Here is a 19,040-nt window from a genome sequence, read left to right as displayed (position 1 = left end):
CCAACTTCCAATCCAAATTTCTGTTATCTCTCTCTCTCTCTCTCTCTCTCTCTCTCTCTCCTCCGACTGATCCGACTCGACTCGACTCACCGATCCCACTCGTTCATCCATCCAATGGAGAATCTGATATCGCTGGTGAATAAAATACAGAGGGCGTGCACAGCTCTCGGTGACCATGGCGACGAGAGCGCCATGCCCACTCTCTGGGACTCCTTGCCCTCCATCGCCGTCGTCGGAGGCCAGGTCTCTCCTCTCTCTTATTCTCCAAATCAATCTTCTCGAATCTTCGAATTTCACAATTCTCACAATGTTTTTTTTTGGCTTCGCAGAGCTCCGGCAAGTCGTCGGTGTTGGAGAGCATTGTTGGCAAGGACTTTCTTCCTCGTGGTTCAGGTACGTCGTTGTTTTTGGTTTCTTACGCGAAACGTGTTGATTATGCGTTTCGTATTCTGATTCGAAGACGTTGTGCGCAGGGATTGTTACGCGTCGTCCTCTGGTTTTGCAGCTGCATAAGATCGATGAAGGAAGAGAATACGCAGAGTTTATGCATCTCCCAAGGAAGAGGTTCACTGATTTTGGTAAATTCTTCTTCTTCTTCTTCTTTATTATTATCTGTGCAGATTGTTTCGGTTTTGTGACTTTCGTCGTTGATGTCAAAATCTTGTATTTTTTCTATTTGTAGCTGCTGTGAGGAAGGAGATATCTGATGAGACTGACAGAGAGACCGGCCGCTCGAAGGCTATTTCAAGCGTCCCAATCCATCTTAGTATCTTCTCCCCTAACGGTGAGATTGAGTTATAGCCAAATTGAATATTTTTGATTTGATGATATTCACAAAAAGAAAGAGAGATCGTATTCTCCGAAGCTCGCGAAATTGTTATCTTTATTCATCGTTTTAATTCTGTCTCACTAAATTTTTCTCTGTTATCTTCACTGAGCTCAAGATAAATTGTTCTCTTTTAAAGTTGTTCTTTTTTTTCTTCAAGTAATTGCATAATGCTTTTATTAAAGTTGTTTCGATTTATGTTTATGATTTGTTTGAACTTGGCAGTTGTGAACTTGACACTGGTTGATCTTCCTGGACTCACAAAAGTAGCTGTTGGTGAGTTATAATTTCCTTTCAACGTTTTCAAAATAGTTGGGACTTAGGAACGTGTTAATTGTGTGGTCTTGTAGATGGTCAACCGGAGGGCACAGTGCAGGACATCGAGGATATGGTTCGGGCCTTCATTGAGAAGGTAATTTGTTTACAGAATTGTTGAGCATATCTTTTAGCTATTAGTTTATGAGACTTGCATAATAAAGAAGGGTTTTGATTGGATTTCCTATGTGCTTTTTGATTCAGTTTTTTTAATTGCGCACTGTATGTCCCTTACTATATGCCTTTTATTGCAGCCCAACTGTATTATTCTGGCAATTTCCCCTGCTAACCAAGATCTTGCTACGTCTGATGCAATTAAGATCTCTCGTGAAGTAGACCCTAAAGGTAAGATTAGTTAAAATTTTGCAGCAGTGATGTGAAAGTAAGCAGAATCGCACAATTTGGAGATCATAGTAACAGTCTGTTTTCATTTAAATTTGTTTTCTATAGATGAACATAATTGTTGTAAACAGTTTTGCAGAAAGATTTTTCATTTGAAAGGTGATCATCTATATTTGATGTCCAATATCTAAGTTATAATTTGTGATACTCATCTTTATTGATTTATGTATATAAAACACTACATTACATGTTTCTTGAACCTTGGTAAACAGGAAAGTCAAGATTCCATTTGTTTCACGAGAACCTTACTTAAGTCTTGTTTCCTCTTGTTTAGAGAAATGCACTAGTATTCAATTGGTCAACACGTATATGTCATTAGAAAAATTGCAGATTAACTTATTAGGAGAAGTTTACCTTTCATGCGCATTGATTTTAAGTTTGGTTTCCAATTCTCAGGGGAGAGGACGTTTGGAGTTCTGACAAAGATTGATCTTATGGACCAGGGTACAAATGCAGTTGATGTAAGTTGCTTCCAAATTCATAGCCAAGAGGAAAACGGAAAAAAAAAAAAAAAAAAATGGACCGTACCTGTTTGCTTTTAAATGATGTGGAATCAAGTAATTTAGCTACTTGGTGACCTTTTATTGTTTCATTTTCAGAGCCCTTGTTGTGAAGCCTTCGGGTTTGAGTAAAATGTATTGGTGGTGTTCTGTGATGATCAATGACATGCATTTTTTTTTTTTTTTTTTTGTAAGGTTCATATTTTTGGTTTAGTTTCATTGTGGCATGACTTGTTGGAGTAGGTGAAAGTTGTCGTTAGCTTTATTTTTCTCTTGCAAAGGTAATGAATGGTATTTTCTTATGTTATTGATTTTCAGATATTAGTTGATATTATCTCTTGTGGTATGTCCTGTTTGCAAATGAGATAGTTTAGTTAATTTAGATGAACTTGAAAAGTGAGTAAAAGTTTAGGCTTTCATAATTTTCAAGATGAAGATGACGCTGCAATTAGATGCAGCAACTTTCTTGGCTCTCATCATCTCTTTTGTACTCAAAAGTCTCCTCTCATTTTCACTGTGGCCTCTTCAGAGTTTCTAATTTCCCAGGGTTTATTTTATTTTTACTTGTCAGATTTTGGAAGGACGATCATATAAGCTACAGTTCCCTTGGATTGGTGTTGTCAATCGCTCCCAAGCGGACATAAACAAGAGCATTGATATGATTGCTGCTAGGCATAGAGAGCGTGAATATTTTGCAAGTAGCGCAGAGTACAGGCATCTTGCAAACAGGATGGGTTCTGAGCATTTAGGAAGGGTGCTTTCTAAGGTATGCAGGTTTGTTCTCCTAAATACATTACATATGGTTCAATTGTTGTTGAAGTTTGATGCACAAGTATTGGTCTTTGAGATTGTTAATTTTAGGGAAGCACATTTTTATTTTGTTCCACCGACACACATCTTACTAGCACAAAATGTGTCAAATTTTTAGCATTTGGAAGTTGTCATCAAGTCACGAATTCCAGGCCTTCAATCTCTCATCAGCAAAACTATTGGTGAACTAGAATCAGAACTAAGCCGACTTGGGAAGCCCATTGCTGCTGATGCTGGAGTAAGAATATACATACACATTGTTCTCTTCGTCTCATCCGTTTCCTTTTTATCTTGCTAATTAATGTTTACATAATTTGATCTCTTCTTTTGACATGCAGGGAAAATTATATGTGATCATGGAAATATCTCGTACTTTTGATCAGATATTTAAAGAACATCTTGATGGCGTGTATATTTCGTGCTAGCATATTGTCCTATTTGAAATTTTGTTTTCATCTCATGTTAGTTTCTTATTCAACCTTGGGTTCAATTTCTGCAGGCGCTCTGGTGGTGAGAAAATTTATGGTGTGTTTGATAATCAATTTCCAGCTGCTTTGAAGCGGTTGCAATTTGACAAGCAACTTTCAATGGATAACATCCGAAAGCTAATTACTGAAGCAGATGGATATCAGCCTCATCTAATTGCTCCTGAACAAGGATACCGTCGCCTTATTGAATCTTCACTGATATGCATAAGAGGTCCTGCAGAGGCGGCTGTTGATGCGGTATGCGTACATATCTTCACCTGTAATCTCCCTAGGCACTTAAACCTTGGGAATTTTTTGTTGAAGAATATAAAATCCCATGTCGGAAACTTGAAAAAAACAAATTCAACATATAAGTGAGTGGTTCATTACATAACATATATTCTATGTCAGTGCCTGAAACGATTTGCTTGATATGTTTTCTCCCGATTTCAGGTTCATGGCATATTGAAGGATTTGGCTCAGAAGTCTATAAGTGAGACAACGGCAAGTCCCTCAACATCACCTTGAATTCTTGAATTGCCTATAAAATATCCAAAATGTTCTTAGGTTTTAGAAATTGAGTAAAAACCAAGATTGACAGAGAGAAGAAATACTTTCGTTAATTTTTCCCTAATATAATCTTTTATTTTTAATTGAACGGTTCTTCCATGGCATATATGTATGCAGGAACTAAAGCAGTATCCCCCTTTAAGAGTGGAAGTTGCAAATGCAGCTTTTGAGTCGCTGGAAAGGATGAAAGAAGAAAGCAAGAGAGCCACTCTGCAGCTGGTTGATATGGAGTGTGGTTACTTGACTGTTGACTTCTTCCGCAAGCTTCCTCAAGATATTGAGAAGGGTGGAAATCCCACAGTCTCACTTTTCGATCGATACAATGATTCATACCTCCGCCGGGTTGGTGAGTTTGCTTCAACTTTGACTTTGACTTTCTCACTCTAATGCTATGCTACTTTGACTTTAACCACGATTTCTTTGTATTTTTGAAACAAACAGGACACAATGTCTTGAACTATGTCAACATGGTTTGCTCGAGTTTAAGGATTGCTATTCCAAAGTCCATTGTCTACTGCCAAGTACGAGAGGCCAAACGCTGCTTGCTCGATCATTTCTTCGCAGAGTTGGGTGCAAAGGAGGTGAGGTTTCAATACATGAGGCACACAGAAATATTTTTTAAAATAATATTAAAAGAGGGAAAACCTAGATTGTATTAAAGTAACTAGTCTCTTGACACGAGCGAAAAAGTGTGCCAATTACATAAAAATATGAACAAATGTTTATGTGGTATTTGAAAGAAACCTAAAATTATAAAGTGGATAACGAATTTTGTCAGTTATTTCTCTCTCAATCAAGTATTGAATTTTTGAATGTTTTACCATTTCGGGCTTTATACTGATAACATGTACTTAATCAATATTTATTTGCAGGCAAGGCAGTTGGCTAAGTTGCTGGATGAGGACCCAGCAGTGATGCAGCGGCGGACGTCCCTTGCAAAGAGGCTAGAGCTGTACAGAAGTGCTCAGTCTGAGATTGAAGCAGTTGCTTGGTCCAAGTAGGGAAGGGAAGTCTGGTTGGTTAATTTTCCTCGCTAGGAGGAGTTAGAATTTGGTCAGTAAATAGGATGGCAGCAGTAATTCTTTTGATTCACATGATTTACCATTTCTTTATTCATTAATTACCATGACGAAAGAAAGAGCGATTAGCTTTATGGCTTTTTTGCCTTTGGCTTCCTGGCTTAGCCACGATCAGCTCTGATTTGTATCCACGGTTTGTTTTAGTTTGTTTGTTTGTTTTTTTTTTTTGCACATTCTTTCTATTGGCTTAATTTTCTTATTAACAAAGAGCTGTTTAAACTTTAAAGTTTTTATTTTTATCTTTTACTTTTATATATTTTCTTATCCTACAAATAAAAGTTAAAATTGAGAAGGAAAAAAAAAAGGAAAATTGCATATGCTTCCCTGTTTCGGTGGTCAAACATCAAAGCCACCTGGATATCATGACATTGATTGAGATTGTACCACGTGGCGATAGGGTCAACGGAAACCGCATCCAGAAACCTTGATGATCAGGATCAGGACTTACATCACACGGTTATTGTTCTCTAGTGAGAAATTAATTACCGATTGTTTTCTACTTCAGCAAAAGACACATAAATCGGTCAGCAACTCACCTGTAAATCATAATGACTTGATTATCCAAAAAATTAAGGAAAAAAAAAGGTAAAAATAATATTGAATATATATAATCTTGAGCCTGCAGGCATGCATTACCCTGAAGCCTTAAAAAAAAAAAATGGAGACTGAGGAAGGTATTAGGTTGAGGAAGCCAACTCCTATAAAAACGAAGAGAGAAGAGGAGGAGGAGGGAAGAAGAGATGGAGGAGAAGCTGGCGTGGACATAAGGAACTGCAACAAGGAGATGATGAATGTGGAAGAAGAGCCATTGAGCCCAGCGGCGCGTTTGTTTCATGAACCAAACTTCAACCTGCATATTGTAGCAATCATGGGGTGCAAGACTAGGATTTACCCTGAGGTTTTTAAGGCCAACTTGCCCCACACTTTGCTCAGGCACCCTCGCTTCTCTAGTTTACTGGTAAATATTTACTATCCAAACAAAACTCAAATTATTTAAGTTCATATGATCACATGATGTCACTTATGTATGCATATATGTTATATTAATTACATCCAACGTAGCACATGAAAATGTTTTTATGACCAAAATTTTTTATTAAAAATCGCAGTGGTTCTTGATAAAGTACTTTGAAGTGTTTTTTTGGAAAAGCGCATGAAAGTGTTTTTATGACCGAAAAATTGGTTGTCATAAGCATTTTTAGCACTTTTAGAAGCAACCCCAAACATATCGGTAATTTAGATAAAAAAATGTTTGAGACTTCGACTATTTAGAACTTCTCTCTTAAAATAAGCTCTCTCTTCTTAATTTTGGTGCCACTTATTATACAACACAGGTTGTGGATGAGAAAAATGAAGGAAAGATGAAATGGGTCAGAACAGAGGTGGATCTAGACAAGCACATAATTATTCCAGACCTGGATCCAAACATGGAGTCACCAGACCAATTTGTTGAAGACTACATCTACAACCTCAGCAAGACAACCATTGACAAGTCAAAGCCACTGTGGGACCTACACCTCCTCAACCTCAAAACCTCCGAGGCAGAGGGCACTGGCATTTTCAGAGTCCACCACTCTCTTGGCGATGGCACGTCTCTCATGTCTCTTCTGCTCGCTTGCACCCGCCAAATCTCAAACCCTGAGGCTCTCCCAACCATTCCAGTGAAGAAGAAGAAAAATGATGATAAGAGGGTTTTTAACAGAGGATTTTGGTGGGTTTTGAAATTTTTTTGGAATACTTTTGCTGATGTATTCATGTTTATGTTGACTGCGTTGTGCTTGGAGGACACAAAGACACCTCTTAAAGGTCCCCCGGGCAGTGAGTTCAACCCTCGACGATTTGTTTATCAGACTCTGAGTTTGGACGACATGAAGCTAATAAAGAATGCAATGAACTTGGTAAGTAAATTTCTCTACACTATGAAGTAACGGAAACATGATCAATTTAATAAATTCGATAGAATTATACTAGAAGGATCATATATATTACGTCAACTACTATGGTCAACTGTAAATTAAAATATCAACTGCGGCATGAATTCTGCTAATGTTAGATCCTTTAAAAATTCATTTTAAATAACCTACAACCCTTTCCTTTAGTTTTATATTTAAAATACCCAATTTTTTCAAATAATACCCGATGACTAGGATCCAACTAATCAAGTTACCTAATATAACTTAAAATCTGATTTATTGTATTTTTTGGATTCCAAAACTACCCTTATTTATGAGTTAATGTGTTATGGGAGGTGTAACTAATGACACACGTTGAATTTGGAAAGATCTCCAAATGGTTGTAATGGATGTAGGAATTAATTTAGAAACTTATTTGAAATTAAATATTAAATTTAACATTAGTAATCTATTTTACGACTAGTAATCTATTTTTGAATTAATGTTGTTTTCATTTTATGAATTACAACTAGTAATCTATTTAACGTATTAGTAATTTAAATTCAATATTAAATTTAGGAATTAATGTTGTTTTCCTTTTATAAATTATACGACTAGTAATCTATTTTATTATAGTTTTATGAATAATAGTGTACATTTTAATTGTGTTGAAAAATAATTTGATAATGTATTTATTATTATTTTAAAACATTTTTTTAAATGAGCTTATTTTTTCTCTAAATAAAGCACCTATTACTTGTTTTATGAAAAATAATTTGATCATCTTTTTATTGTTTGTTTTATGAAAACAATTTTTTTTAAATGAACACTATTTTTTCTCTCCAAATAATGTACCTATTTTTTTCTCTAATAATGTACCTATGTTGAAAATAATTTGATAATCTATTTATTATTTTTTTATAAACATTTTTTTAAAAATGAACCTATTTTTTCTCTAAGTAATGTACCATTTTTTTCTCTAAATAAGGCACCTATTGCTTGTTTTATGAAAAATAATTTGATCATCTTTTTATTGTTTGTTTTATGAAAATATATATTTTTTAAATGAACCTATTTTTTCTCTCCAAATAATGTGCATATTTTTTTTTATCTACTCATGTATCTAGTAAAACAATTTACCTAGTATAATGAACCTATTTTTTTCTTCTAAATTTTGTATCTATTTTTTTCTTAAATAATATACCTATTTTTTTATACCTAGTAAAACAATTTACCTAGTACAATGAACTTATTTTTTTCTTCTAAATAATGTACCTATTTTTAATTTATAAAAAATGTGCATAAATTTTAATTATACAACGCACCTATTTTTTATAAATTATTGTGTACCAATTTTTTATTTATGAAAAATGTACGGAAATTTCAATTACAAAGTAACTGACCTATTTTTTAAAAATTTTATTTGGTAAATAATATACCTATATTTTTATACATATATATTTATATTTATATTTTTCATATGTACATTATTGGATATGTAATTTACTTTTTTTTTTTTTGGTTTGCAATTTTAGGGGGCAATATATTAGGGGGAATGGCAACCAAAAGAAATGGGGTGATTGATATGCTATTAATAGGGAGTTTTAATTACAATTATGAAAGTTAATGAAATGCTTAGAATAAATTATAAATAAAATATGAAGTCTAATGGTAAGAATGTAAAATCATAGGAATACTATGACCTCTTATATCCTACTGGTCATTTAAGTTTGAAATTGAGTTTTACACATAGATTTATAGAATGATGGGTATATGTCTAGGAAATAGAAATTGTAGGGACCTATATTGGACAAGCCCTATTAATTAATATGTTTGATTTTTAATATATGCAGCTCTCAAAATCATAATTTGAAGCTTCAATATTTGTTTTTATATATTTGCGAGTGCAGGCTTTAGCTGATATGATGGAGAAGAACACAGAAGCAAAATGGGGCAATTGGATTGGTTATGTCCTCCTTCCTTTCACAATTGCTTTAAGAGATGATCCATTAGACTATATTCGAGAAGCCAAGACCACAATTGACAGAAAGAAACATTCTCTTGAAGCCATTTACACTTTCTCCATTGCAGAACTAGTTCTTAAGCTTTTTGGCATTAAGGTATATATAATTAATCTATTAGTTATTCTCTCATCCAGATGTCTGTATGTTATTATCGTGCAAATGCCATAATAATCCATGTTTAATTAACAGAGGGCAAGTGCTCTATCCCATAGAATTATCTCCCACACAACAATGTGCTTCTCCAATCTGGTTGGTCCACTTGAGGAAATTGGTTTTTATGGCCATCCAATGGCTTTCCTTGCTCCAAGTTCTTATGGTCAACCACATGTAAGTTTTTTTTTTTTTTTTCCTCATTAATTATGGGTATAATTAAATGCTTTCATGTAGCATTTGATTAACTAGGACTGATTAATTTACAGGCATTGGTGATTAACTTCCAAAGTTACATAAACAAGATGACTATTGTTCTGTCAGTGGATGAAGAGACAATTCCTGATCCCCACCTATTGTGTGATGATATTGTACAATCTCTCAACCTTATCAAGGAAGCTGTCGTAGCAAGAGGGCTTGTCAAGTGAAAAAAAGAAAAGAAAAAATGGCTTTTTCATATTATTATTTTTATTATTTTTTGTTTAAGTTTAGGGGAAATAAATCGGGCATGAATTTGTCACACTCCATTGTGATGGTGTGGATGTGATAAGAATGTAAATGCACTCTTACATTTCAGTGCTGAAAGTTAATAAGTGCCAATAGCACTCTCTCAGGAGTAAATAAGAATTATATATACGTTTTCTTTACGTACCAAGAAATTGACATTTGGCTACTTCTTTAAGAAGCACTTATGCTTATAAGCGCTTTTAGAAAATGTGTGTTTATAATAAAGATGTTGAAATTTTCATAAGAATCCAAGTGCTTTTTGGAAAACCACTATAGAGTGAAGCACATAACAGGTGCTTCTCATAAACCACTTCTATAACCCATAAGCACTTCTAAATTTTTCTGCTAAACGCTGTTAGAAGCGTTTTTAATTATCAAAAAACGTTTTTAGTAGTCTTTCCAGAAACACTTCCAAACATATTCAACCCAAATGTCAAAGTATCACTAAGTTGAAGCTTGAGCTTCTTACATCTATTATTTAGCTTGAAAGAGTGAACTAATAAACATCACAACATGTATTGAATTACACTCGTAAATTAATTTTTATATTTTATTTTTCTTTAACAAGAAAAGGGAACAATTTAATTTCAAGTCTTCAACTTGGTTGCAGCAAACTTGTCAAATCTTAATGAAATTGACTTAACTTTGATCAACTTTTACCATACTTTATGATTTATATGCTAAGTGATGAGGCTTCTGTTTTTCTTTCAAACTTGTTATGATATATAAAAGAAGAGTGAAAAATAAAAATAAAAAGATCAAACAAACCAGTTCAAGAGTCTAAAGAAGCTTCTAGTCAAACTAAGAGTTTGCCATTTTTAGACAAACGAGCAATAGTAATAGCTAATTTTCCCGCACATTTTGCTCTACGGTTTTCAACTAATTAACACGCTTTGACTGCGTATGTTTCCGCGTCCTTCCTCTGCTCCAATCGTACGCTTCTGAAGCACCTTCTCTTATATATTTGTTCAAAACAAACAAACCAAAAACCAAAAACCAAAAACCAAACCAATCAAAACAAACCAAAAAACAAAACAGAAGACATAGATGAACAGTCGAGCACAAACAATAAACCAGGACTGCAGTAAACGTTGTAATTTTTGTCCTGTTTCAGAGCAAAAAACACGTTCTGATTCCCTGCTCTTGATTGTTTGCGCCCAAGTTTTTTTGCATCTTCTGTTTTTTGTTGGAATTGGAACCAGTTATATTAATCTCATGGGGGCTATGGGGATGATGGATTGGTCTGCAGCTTCTGCTTCAAATGCTTATTTTGATACCCTCAAACTGGTACATTTCTCTGTTTTGTGTTTTCTTCAATTTTGTTTTAGAGTATTGGAAACCATGATCGGTTCAATTGGTCATTTGGGTTTTTTCATCTTCATAATTTTTGGTATTTCCTAGGGTTTTGTTGCCTTTTGAGATCATTACAGAAATGATACCATGGAAGCTTTGTCACATACTTTAGTGGTGATAATGTTTTCTCGCAACAAAAATTTGACATGTTACATTGCTCAACTGTTAATCAAATGCACATTCTAAGAAAATTTACTTGATCAATTTCCCAGATTGACAATTTGACAACATGTCGAGAAGTCAAATAAGATTGCATTTTCAAGGACTACAGTTTTCCAATTTTGAATCTTTTTTCCCTTCATGGTTTGAAGCTTAATGAAGAATGTGAGAAAAACTTTCATGTTTGCTAACTCCAAATTCATGTATTAATCTGCAGTGTAATGACCGAAAAAGACAAAGTGACTCGTGGAAAACACAAGAGCCAGGGAGCAATGAGTTTGTATCGGCCTTGGCAGCCGGCATGAAAGCCAAGCTCATAGTGGAGGTGGCCTCAAGTGTTTCCCCATCAACAATAGCCTTAGCAGCTGCTGCAAAACACACAGGGGGCAGATTGGTCTGCATTGTCCCAGAGCCAGTTCTCGACGAATCAAAGAAAGTAATCAAAGACTCAGGCCTAAAAGACTTGGTTGAATTCAGGACCGGGGACCCCTCTGAGCTATTGTCAAATTATGAGAACATTGATTTCTCTCTGGTTGATTGCAAGAACGACGAGTACACAAGGCTGCTGCAGTTGCTTGATGTGAATCCTAGAAAATCAGTGGTTGTGGCTAACAACTTGGTTGGTGAAAGAAAAGGGCTGGGAGGACATATGGAAGTGAAGGAGGAGAGGGTTGTCGTAAGGTCCACGAAGCATCCGATAGGGAAAGGGATGGAGGTCACCGTGATTGGGAAGAACAAAGAGATTGGAAAGGGAGATTGGGGTGGAGGAAGGAAGAAGAGAAGTGGTAAGAGCAAATGGGTTGTCGAGGTTGATGAGAAGAGTGGTGAGGAGCATATCTTTAGGGTGCCTGGCTAAATCACTTTTCATGTCCCTCTTTTGGTGTCAACATGCAAAGGGAAAAAGATGATCAGGATCTCTTCTATCTGTGAACTCTCCAAACAAGTCTGTGCAGTGATCAGATCAGTGGTCTCAAGGTTAAAAATGTCATTGCACACCATCATAAATAAAGGGCAGGTTGGGGAATTTGCACCCCTCACAGATTTGTTGACTCAATCTGCACTTCAGGTTCTAGCAAGCAATAATAGGGTTGCATCCAAAATGTGGCCTGAACTTCAACCCTGACTGACTCTACTATTTTTTGTAGTCTCTACTTCTATGTATTGCTTAAAAAGTCATCAATGGTCACTATTGTTCAAGTGTTTTTTTTCAAATTTTCCCTTGTGGTGAGGTTTCTGTCTGTTATATTTGGTTAATGGCTAAGATGCTTTTGAAAGCAATAAACAAATTATAAGACCTTCATCATGGTATCTTGTAATACACAACAAGTCAACTTCAAGGTTTCATCGTTCATCATATCCATCCATCCATCCATCATCTTATATGACCCACAAATTATCATTTTTTGTTGTTGTTGTTATTGTTGAATTTCCAAATAATAAAATTGCACTATATTTGCAATTTAATGATGTCTCTCCCAATAAATAAAAGGATTTAATAAATAAACTGTTGAAAGAGATACATTGTTGGAGGGTTAACTTGCAAGAATTGGCGGGAATGATGGCAAACCGCTATAGGATGTCATGTTGTAAATCTTTGATTTGGTTAATTTTTGTGTTAAAACTTAAACACCCGCCAACACCAACCACCAGCCCCCACCAACACCAACCACATTCCATTTTACTTCAAACCCAAGAGACTAAAACCTCCCAACCTCCTGACCTGAATATGCTTCTCTTTCACAACCCACATTGTTCCTGGTCTTTGTCACTGCTTGTTCTGAGCCTTAGATCTCAATTCAAAGTTCTTGGTCTTTCGAATGGCGAGTTCGGGATCTTGGTCTTTGGCTTTGAGGTTTGCTTGCAGGTTATGTGTTATTCTGGCCCTTGTCTTGGATACCAAGATTTCGGTTGTGGCTGATGATGACAGTAATGTTCCGGGAGTCAATAGTGCCGGTGTGGGTGGCGGAGTATCAGAGCTTTGTGATAATGAGCTGAGTAGTTTTATGCTACCACCATACGGTAATTTATCAGATATAGTCTGTAGGCCTATTTGGAACACTTTTGTTTTGAGGGTAAGTCTCTGTTCTCAATTTGTACTTCAATGTTTAGTTGGTTCTGAACTTGTAGTTGCAACTTGCAATGTTGTTTAAGACATCCTTAATTATATAACATCAAAATTTAAAATAATTATAAAAAAAATTTGGTTTTGTTGCAGTACTCTCAGACTGAAGATCATGTCATGAACATTATATTGTCTGCTGTATACACCACTGGATGGGTAGGATTGGGATTTTCCAAAGATGGCATGATGGTTGGTTCAAGTGCCATGGTGGGATGGGTTAACAGAAAAGGCCAAGCAAGAATTAAGCAATACTATTTGCAGGGTTCAAAGGTGTCAGAAGTTATACCAGGCAAAGGTGAATTGCCACTCACCGGCATCCCTGCTTCCCTTGTGCTTCATGGCCCCAGAATTTACCTGGCATTTCAGTTGAAATTCCAGACTCATCTCGCCCGGCAGCCAATTATCTTGGCTATCGGAAGCGGTTACCCTAAGCACCACCACCTAACCAAACACAACGATAAAACAACCATCCTGTTCGATTTCTCTGCAGGTTCTGCATCTGAGGCACCTACAAACTTTGGGCAGATGAAGAAGAACCATGGAATATTGGCTATATTTGGATGGGGTCTAATAATTCCTGTTGGGGCAATTGTCCCAAGATACTTTAAGCACAAGGACCCTTTGTGGTACTATCTCCATGCACTTATTCAATTTGTTGGGTTTGTCATCGGGCTGGCAGCTGTGGTACTTGGGCAACAACTCTATACCAAAATAGGAGCCAACTTCCCAACACATAGAGCCATAGGGATCTTTGTTCTTGTGCTTAGTATCCTTCAGGTTTGTCCCTCTCAATTAAATTTATTATACAAAAATTTATAAAAATAGTTTTGATTAGTACATATCTATATACAAGGAACTGTGATTTGATATTTTTGAGTTTTTGACTTTGAGGGTTTCAGATACTGGCATTTTTTCTAAGACCCAACAAGGATGCCAAGATTAGAAAGTACTGGAATTGGTACCACCACTGGCTTGGAAGGTTTGCAGTCTTCTTTGCAGCTGTGAACATACTTCTGGGGATCAAAATTGGAACTGCTGGAAATGATTGGAAGATAGGCTACGGGTTTCTTCTCGGTGTGATTCTGCTCTCTGTCATTGTTTTAGAAGCATTGGCAAGGATGAGGAGAACAGAGAAGGATACTTTGCCTTCAAACTTCCAAATGAATCCAGTTCAATAGGCAGCAGCAACACCATTAAAGTATCCTCTAAGAGGTCTCTCTCTCTCTCTCTTCTTATTCTTTTCAATTTGTTTTCTTCTTCTTTAGTTTTGCAAATCATAGTTAGTACACAGAATGGAGAGTACGTATGAAATACATAAATGAAATAATACTTGTATAATACACAAATAATATGTATACGATTGAAAATGTATATTTTTCGTAGAATTGAGAAGTATACAGAAAATGGATGTGTTTTTTAGTATACGATATGTATGTACACTTACTAATGCAGATTGATTCTTTCTTTCTGATATGAAACAGGATAAGATATGATTCCAGGCTTGGCATCTCAGGCAAATATTGTAAGAAATACATGGACTTCAGCAATATATAAAAGAGCTCAAACCAAACTGAGTTGAAGTGTAGAGCACTTCCAAAATTTAAGGCATGGCAGCTGATCCTAGTCTATGAGGTGGTGGATGCTTGACAGTTGATTGCTTTGTATGGATTTGTGTTCCTCTTGTGGCCAAAACTAACATGTCTTTTGGATGTCATGATTGAATTTTCTTGATGCCTCAACATTGTAAATCCAGATTTATTATTATTATTATTTGTTAATTAGATGTTTTGAGGATTTTTCTTCATTTTGGCATTAATGACATATCTTTTATTCTTCTGACATATCATTTTGGCAGCTTCATTCAGGCATTTCATCCAGAACATAATAATAATAATAAATTTGATACAAGTAATAGTCTAAACTACAAGGGAGATTTCTCACACATACAACTATGATGTTGGGGGGGGTTCGAACCTGAAATCTCCGGTCTACAAGTCAATGTCCTTTGAAGATCATTCAGGGGCATATTTCCCTACATCTATACCATAAATCTTGTTTGAAAGTTCATCTCATTCATTAATTATGATATCTCATTTTGTATGACATGTGTGGTGGGGCACGGGTTGGGGAATTTAATGCACTTTCCAAATCCATCAAGAATCAAAACTACACGTCAGTCATCTTGCTAGTGTTGTTCAAAGAAGAAGAAGCACAGTGCAGAATCGATGGAATATGGAGGGACTTGGGGGCGGAACGGAATCAATGAGATTGAGAGGAGTGACACTAGTGTGCGTCTCTCCCTCATAGAAACATCGCTTTTTACATTGTTGAATCACACAACTTTCATTACAATGTTATTGGTACTAGTCACAGACTCACACAACTTCAATGTTGTTAGCATTAGTCACAGACACACACAACTTTCATTACAATGTTATTTTTCTCCAAACTCTAACCCTACGAGGCTCTATAAATACATGGTTACACACAAGGGTTGAGGTACGTCTAAATTCCTCTATGAAACTCTGCAGAAATTATCTTTCACAAACCCTAGCCGTCATACTCTTTCTCTCTCTCATACAAGGCTCCGGCCACCACACACGGTTCCGGCTACCCGGTTCACACCATATATACAACTTCGTACCCTTTCTGTTAGCTATTGTTTTCCTACAAACACTTGAACTAACTTAGGCATCGGATGGCCTTTGGCCAACACCCCCGGGGTGTGGTTCTCTTATTCCGATTTGTTTTGTAGGGAGAAAGAAAAGACGAAGGGGAATACGAAATCTTAGAAGAATATTCCCATGGAACGAAAATCGCTCCCACAATTATCTCATATTATCTATGGCAGAGGAACTCATCTAGTAGAGGGCACTCTTCCTCTTTCTTTTGGTAGCAAAGTAAAGGCTTATCTAGTAGAGGGTACTGTTCATAGCTGGTTGTAAGAAAAAGGGCACTGGAGAGAGTATTCACCCAAAAACACAAACAGAGAGCACTGTTCGCCCTGCTATTATACCTTTTAACTGCCCATTTGTTCTGTGGACGAAGCTCTCCTTTGATCTCAAATATTTTCTCCGGTGCCTTTTTTCTTACATCCAACTACTTATAGTGCCCTATACTAGATAAGCCCTTAATCTGCTACCAAAAGAAAGAAGAAGAGTGCCTCTACTAAATGAGTTCCTCTCCCTGAGATAATATGAGATAATCTTGAAGCTTTTAGATAACTCTCTTCCATTCTACGTCGTGCCCTTGAAGCTTGCTATACTTCTTCTTTCAAGAAACCACCCGAATGTAAACCATGGAGAGAGCTATTGTCATCACGGTAGTGGACAACGTTATCGAGAAGCACCACGGCATAGAATTAATGCATCAAGGAATAATGGTGGAATGGCACATGCGATACAGCGGCAGTGTTGATATGATCTTTCACGAAGTATAGCCGCATGGCTATACTACTAAATACATCATATTTAAGAGGCTATACTATTAAATACATCATATTTAAGAGGCATAGCCGCACGGCTATACCTTTTTATAAATCAAAAATTAAGAAAAAAGCACCCTCCTAGTTGCATTAGGTTATACTTTATAGATATTAATTGGGCACTATAAATTGTTTTTAATATGTATTATTTTTATTCAATAATATGTGAGAAATATTTGTATAATACGTGAATTTTGTGTCTTATTGAAAATTTTGTAAAAAAACACGTGTATTAAACATGAGAAATACATACTTATATGTACAATACGAGTATTGTACGTTTGCTTCTTTTTAAAATGTGAATTTTACCGAGTCTTTAAGATGTGTATTTAAGATGTGTACATAACACATATATATTATTGAAAATTACGTCCATGCGTGTATAATATAGTATTAAACGTGAAAGTGTTAAATTCTTTATACTGATAATAACTCTGGAAAACTAAAAAATTAAAAGGGGACAATAGAGACTTGGATAATGGCCTAATAGTAATGGATAATGCTACAAACGACTCTTATCTATAAATGAAAATTGGAGAAAAAATTTATATTAAAAAAAAAAAGAAAAAAGAAAGATCCCAGTATATATATATACCAGCCCCTTGGCACATGCTCAAGCATGTGCAAATTGTTTTTCTTTTTTTTTTCTTTTTTTTTAAGAATTCAGAAAAGATAACATAGGTAATTATGTTCCATAGAAGTAGGACTTATTATCTGATTTTTTTTTAATATGAAAAAAATGAATTTACTATATTATCCTCATTTAATTAATAATTTCAATTCTTAAATTCTTAATGTTTGAATTAACCAGGGGCATTTTTTGGTATTTTAAATGTTTCACATTCTTTGTCTTTTGCTCTAGAGAGAGAGAGAGAGAGTATAGTCGCTCGGCTATATTATTTATTAAAGGCAATTAAAACAAACAAACAAAAAACCCCATAACGTGAGGCTATACTATTTCCGAAAAAAAAAATGGGGTATAGCCGGGCGGCTCTACTTTTTTGTTTAAAAACAGAGTAGTCCACAGCACCTAGGCGGCACCTGTCAAAGCCGTATAGCCGTGCGGGTATACTATTTCAAAATAATAATTAAGAACACCGAGTATAGCCGCACGGTTGTACTATTTTTAATATATATATATATATATATCACAACTAGATATTAATCGGGCCACTATATAATTTTTTAATATACATTATTTTTATTCAATAATATGTGAGAATTATTTGTATAATACGTGAATTTTATGTGTATTATTGAAAATTTTGTAAAAAAACATGTGTATTAAATATGAGAAATACACACATACATGTATAATACGAGTATTGTACGTTTTCTTTTTTAAAAAATGTAAATTTTACCGAGTCTTTAAAACGTGTACGGAAAACAGAAGTATTATTGAAAAATACATATGTATGTATATAATATGAGTATTAAATGGAAAAATGCTAAATTCTTTACACAGATAAACTGTGGAAAAGTGAAAAATAAAAAACGAACAATAGAGACTTGGTAAAGGCCTAATAGTAATGTATAATGCTTTAAACTGCTACTATAGATAAACGAAAATTAGGAGGGCAAAAAAAAGGGGCTTCAGTATAGCCAGACGGCTATAATATTGATTAAAAAAATAAAAAAGGACCCACTGTATAGCCGCCCGGCTGTACTTTTAAAAAGATGACCTTGCTAGCAATTAGGCACCCGAATCTTATCTTTTTCCTGCAGTAATTCCAAGGCCTCTTTCCATCTACAAATCTATCTTGAATCTGAGAGTTCAATTTTTCCTTCTTTTTTTCCAGGGAATGTTTGCCTTGATCTACCTCGTTCTCTTGAATGCTATTAAATTCTATAACTGCAAACATTATATGTCGTAGAGAATTGCATTCTGAGTTGGAGTTGTCTTGGTAATTGCTTCACTTTTCAAACAACACTTTACATGAAAAATAGTACCACCTCTTACTTTTACGCCCATAAATCTTATGTGTATAATATGTGAATTTGTGTGTATAATTGATTTTTTTAAATAAAAACACGTGCATTAAACATGACAAATATGTACGTACGTGTATTATATTTTTTATTATTTTTTAAATGTGTATTTTACGAATTCTTTAAGACGTGTATGGAAAACGGAAGAAGTATTGAAAAATATGTGTACGTGTATAATACGAGTATTAAAATGAAAAATTCTAAATTCTTTATACGAGTAATAACTGTGGAAAAGTAAAAAAATCAAAAACGGACAATAGAGACTCGGGTAAAGATGTAATAGTAATGGATAATGCTTTAAATTCTTTTTTTTTTTTTTAAAGGACTTCAGTATAGACGCGCGGCTATACTTTTAAAACATTCGAGTATATTTAAAGAGTAGCCACGCGTC

The 19,040-nt window shown here is 35.1% G+C and overlaps 4 protein-coding genes across 4 annotated transcripts; all 4 read left to right on the top strand.

Annotated features, from left to right (window-relative positions):
* LOC117617933 (dynamin-related protein 1A-like) lies at positions 1–5,116 on the top strand. The gene is made up of 16 exons (XM_034347565.1): positions 1–243; positions 330–393; positions 474–578; positions 683–784; positions 1,052–1,102; positions 1,177–1,238; positions 1,396–1,486; positions 1,940–2,004; positions 2,615–2,809; positions 2,972–3,091; positions 3,192–3,262; positions 3,353–3,578; positions 3,774–3,824; positions 4,008–4,236; positions 4,332–4,471; positions 4,763–5,116. The coding sequence occupies exons 1-16, from the start codon at positions 115–117 to the stop codon at positions 4,889–4,891; spliced, it is 1,830 nt and encodes a 609-aa protein (XP_034203456.1). The 5' UTR covers positions 1–114; the 3' UTR covers positions 4,892–5,116.
* Positions 5,117–5,598: 482 nt separating this feature from the next.
* On the top strand, positions 5,599–9,541 carry LOC117618314 (O-acyltransferase WSD1-like). The gene is made up of 6 exons (XM_034347904.1): positions 5,599–5,927; positions 6,304–6,867; positions 8,615–8,630; positions 8,737–8,981; positions 9,075–9,212; positions 9,305–9,541. Exons 1-6 carry the CDS (start codon positions 5,628–5,630, stop codon positions 9,461–9,463), a joined length of 1,422 nt encoding a protein of 473 aa, XP_034203795.1. The 5' UTR covers positions 5,599–5,627; the 3' UTR covers positions 9,464–9,541.
* Positions 9,542–10,541: 1,000 nt separating this feature from the next.
* Positions 10,542–12,258, top strand: LOC117619017. The gene is made up of 2 exons (XM_034348835.1): positions 10,542–10,829; positions 11,272–12,258. Exons 1-2 carry the CDS (start codon positions 10,590–10,592, stop codon positions 11,908–11,910), a joined length of 879 nt encoding a protein of 292 aa, XP_034204726.1. The 5' UTR covers positions 10,542–10,589; the 3' UTR covers positions 11,911–12,258.
* A 545-nt stretch (positions 12,259–12,803) lies between these two features.
* LOC117619038 (cytochrome b561 and DOMON domain-containing protein At3g61750) lies at positions 12,804–15,017 on the top strand. The gene is made up of 4 exons (XM_034348858.1): positions 12,804–13,126; positions 13,270–13,953; positions 14,076–14,388; positions 14,658–15,017. Exons 1-3 carry the CDS (start codon positions 12,872–12,874, stop codon positions 14,352–14,354), a joined length of 1,218 nt encoding a protein of 405 aa, XP_034204749.1. The 5' UTR covers positions 12,804–12,871; the 3' UTR covers positions 14,355–14,388; positions 14,658–15,017.
* Positions 15,018–19,040: the final 4,023 nt, after the last annotated feature.

This window comes from Prunus dulcis, chromosome 2 (genome assembly GCF_902201215.1).
Source record: "Prunus dulcis chromosome 2, ALMONDv2, whole genome shotgun sequence".
In the NCBI taxonomy this organism is placed as follows: domain Eukaryota; kingdom Viridiplantae; phylum Streptophyta; class Magnoliopsida; order Rosales; family Rosaceae; genus Prunus; species Prunus dulcis.
The sequence above is the reverse complement of the archived record's forward strand: the minus strand, read 5'-3'. Positions and strand labels throughout refer to the sequence as shown.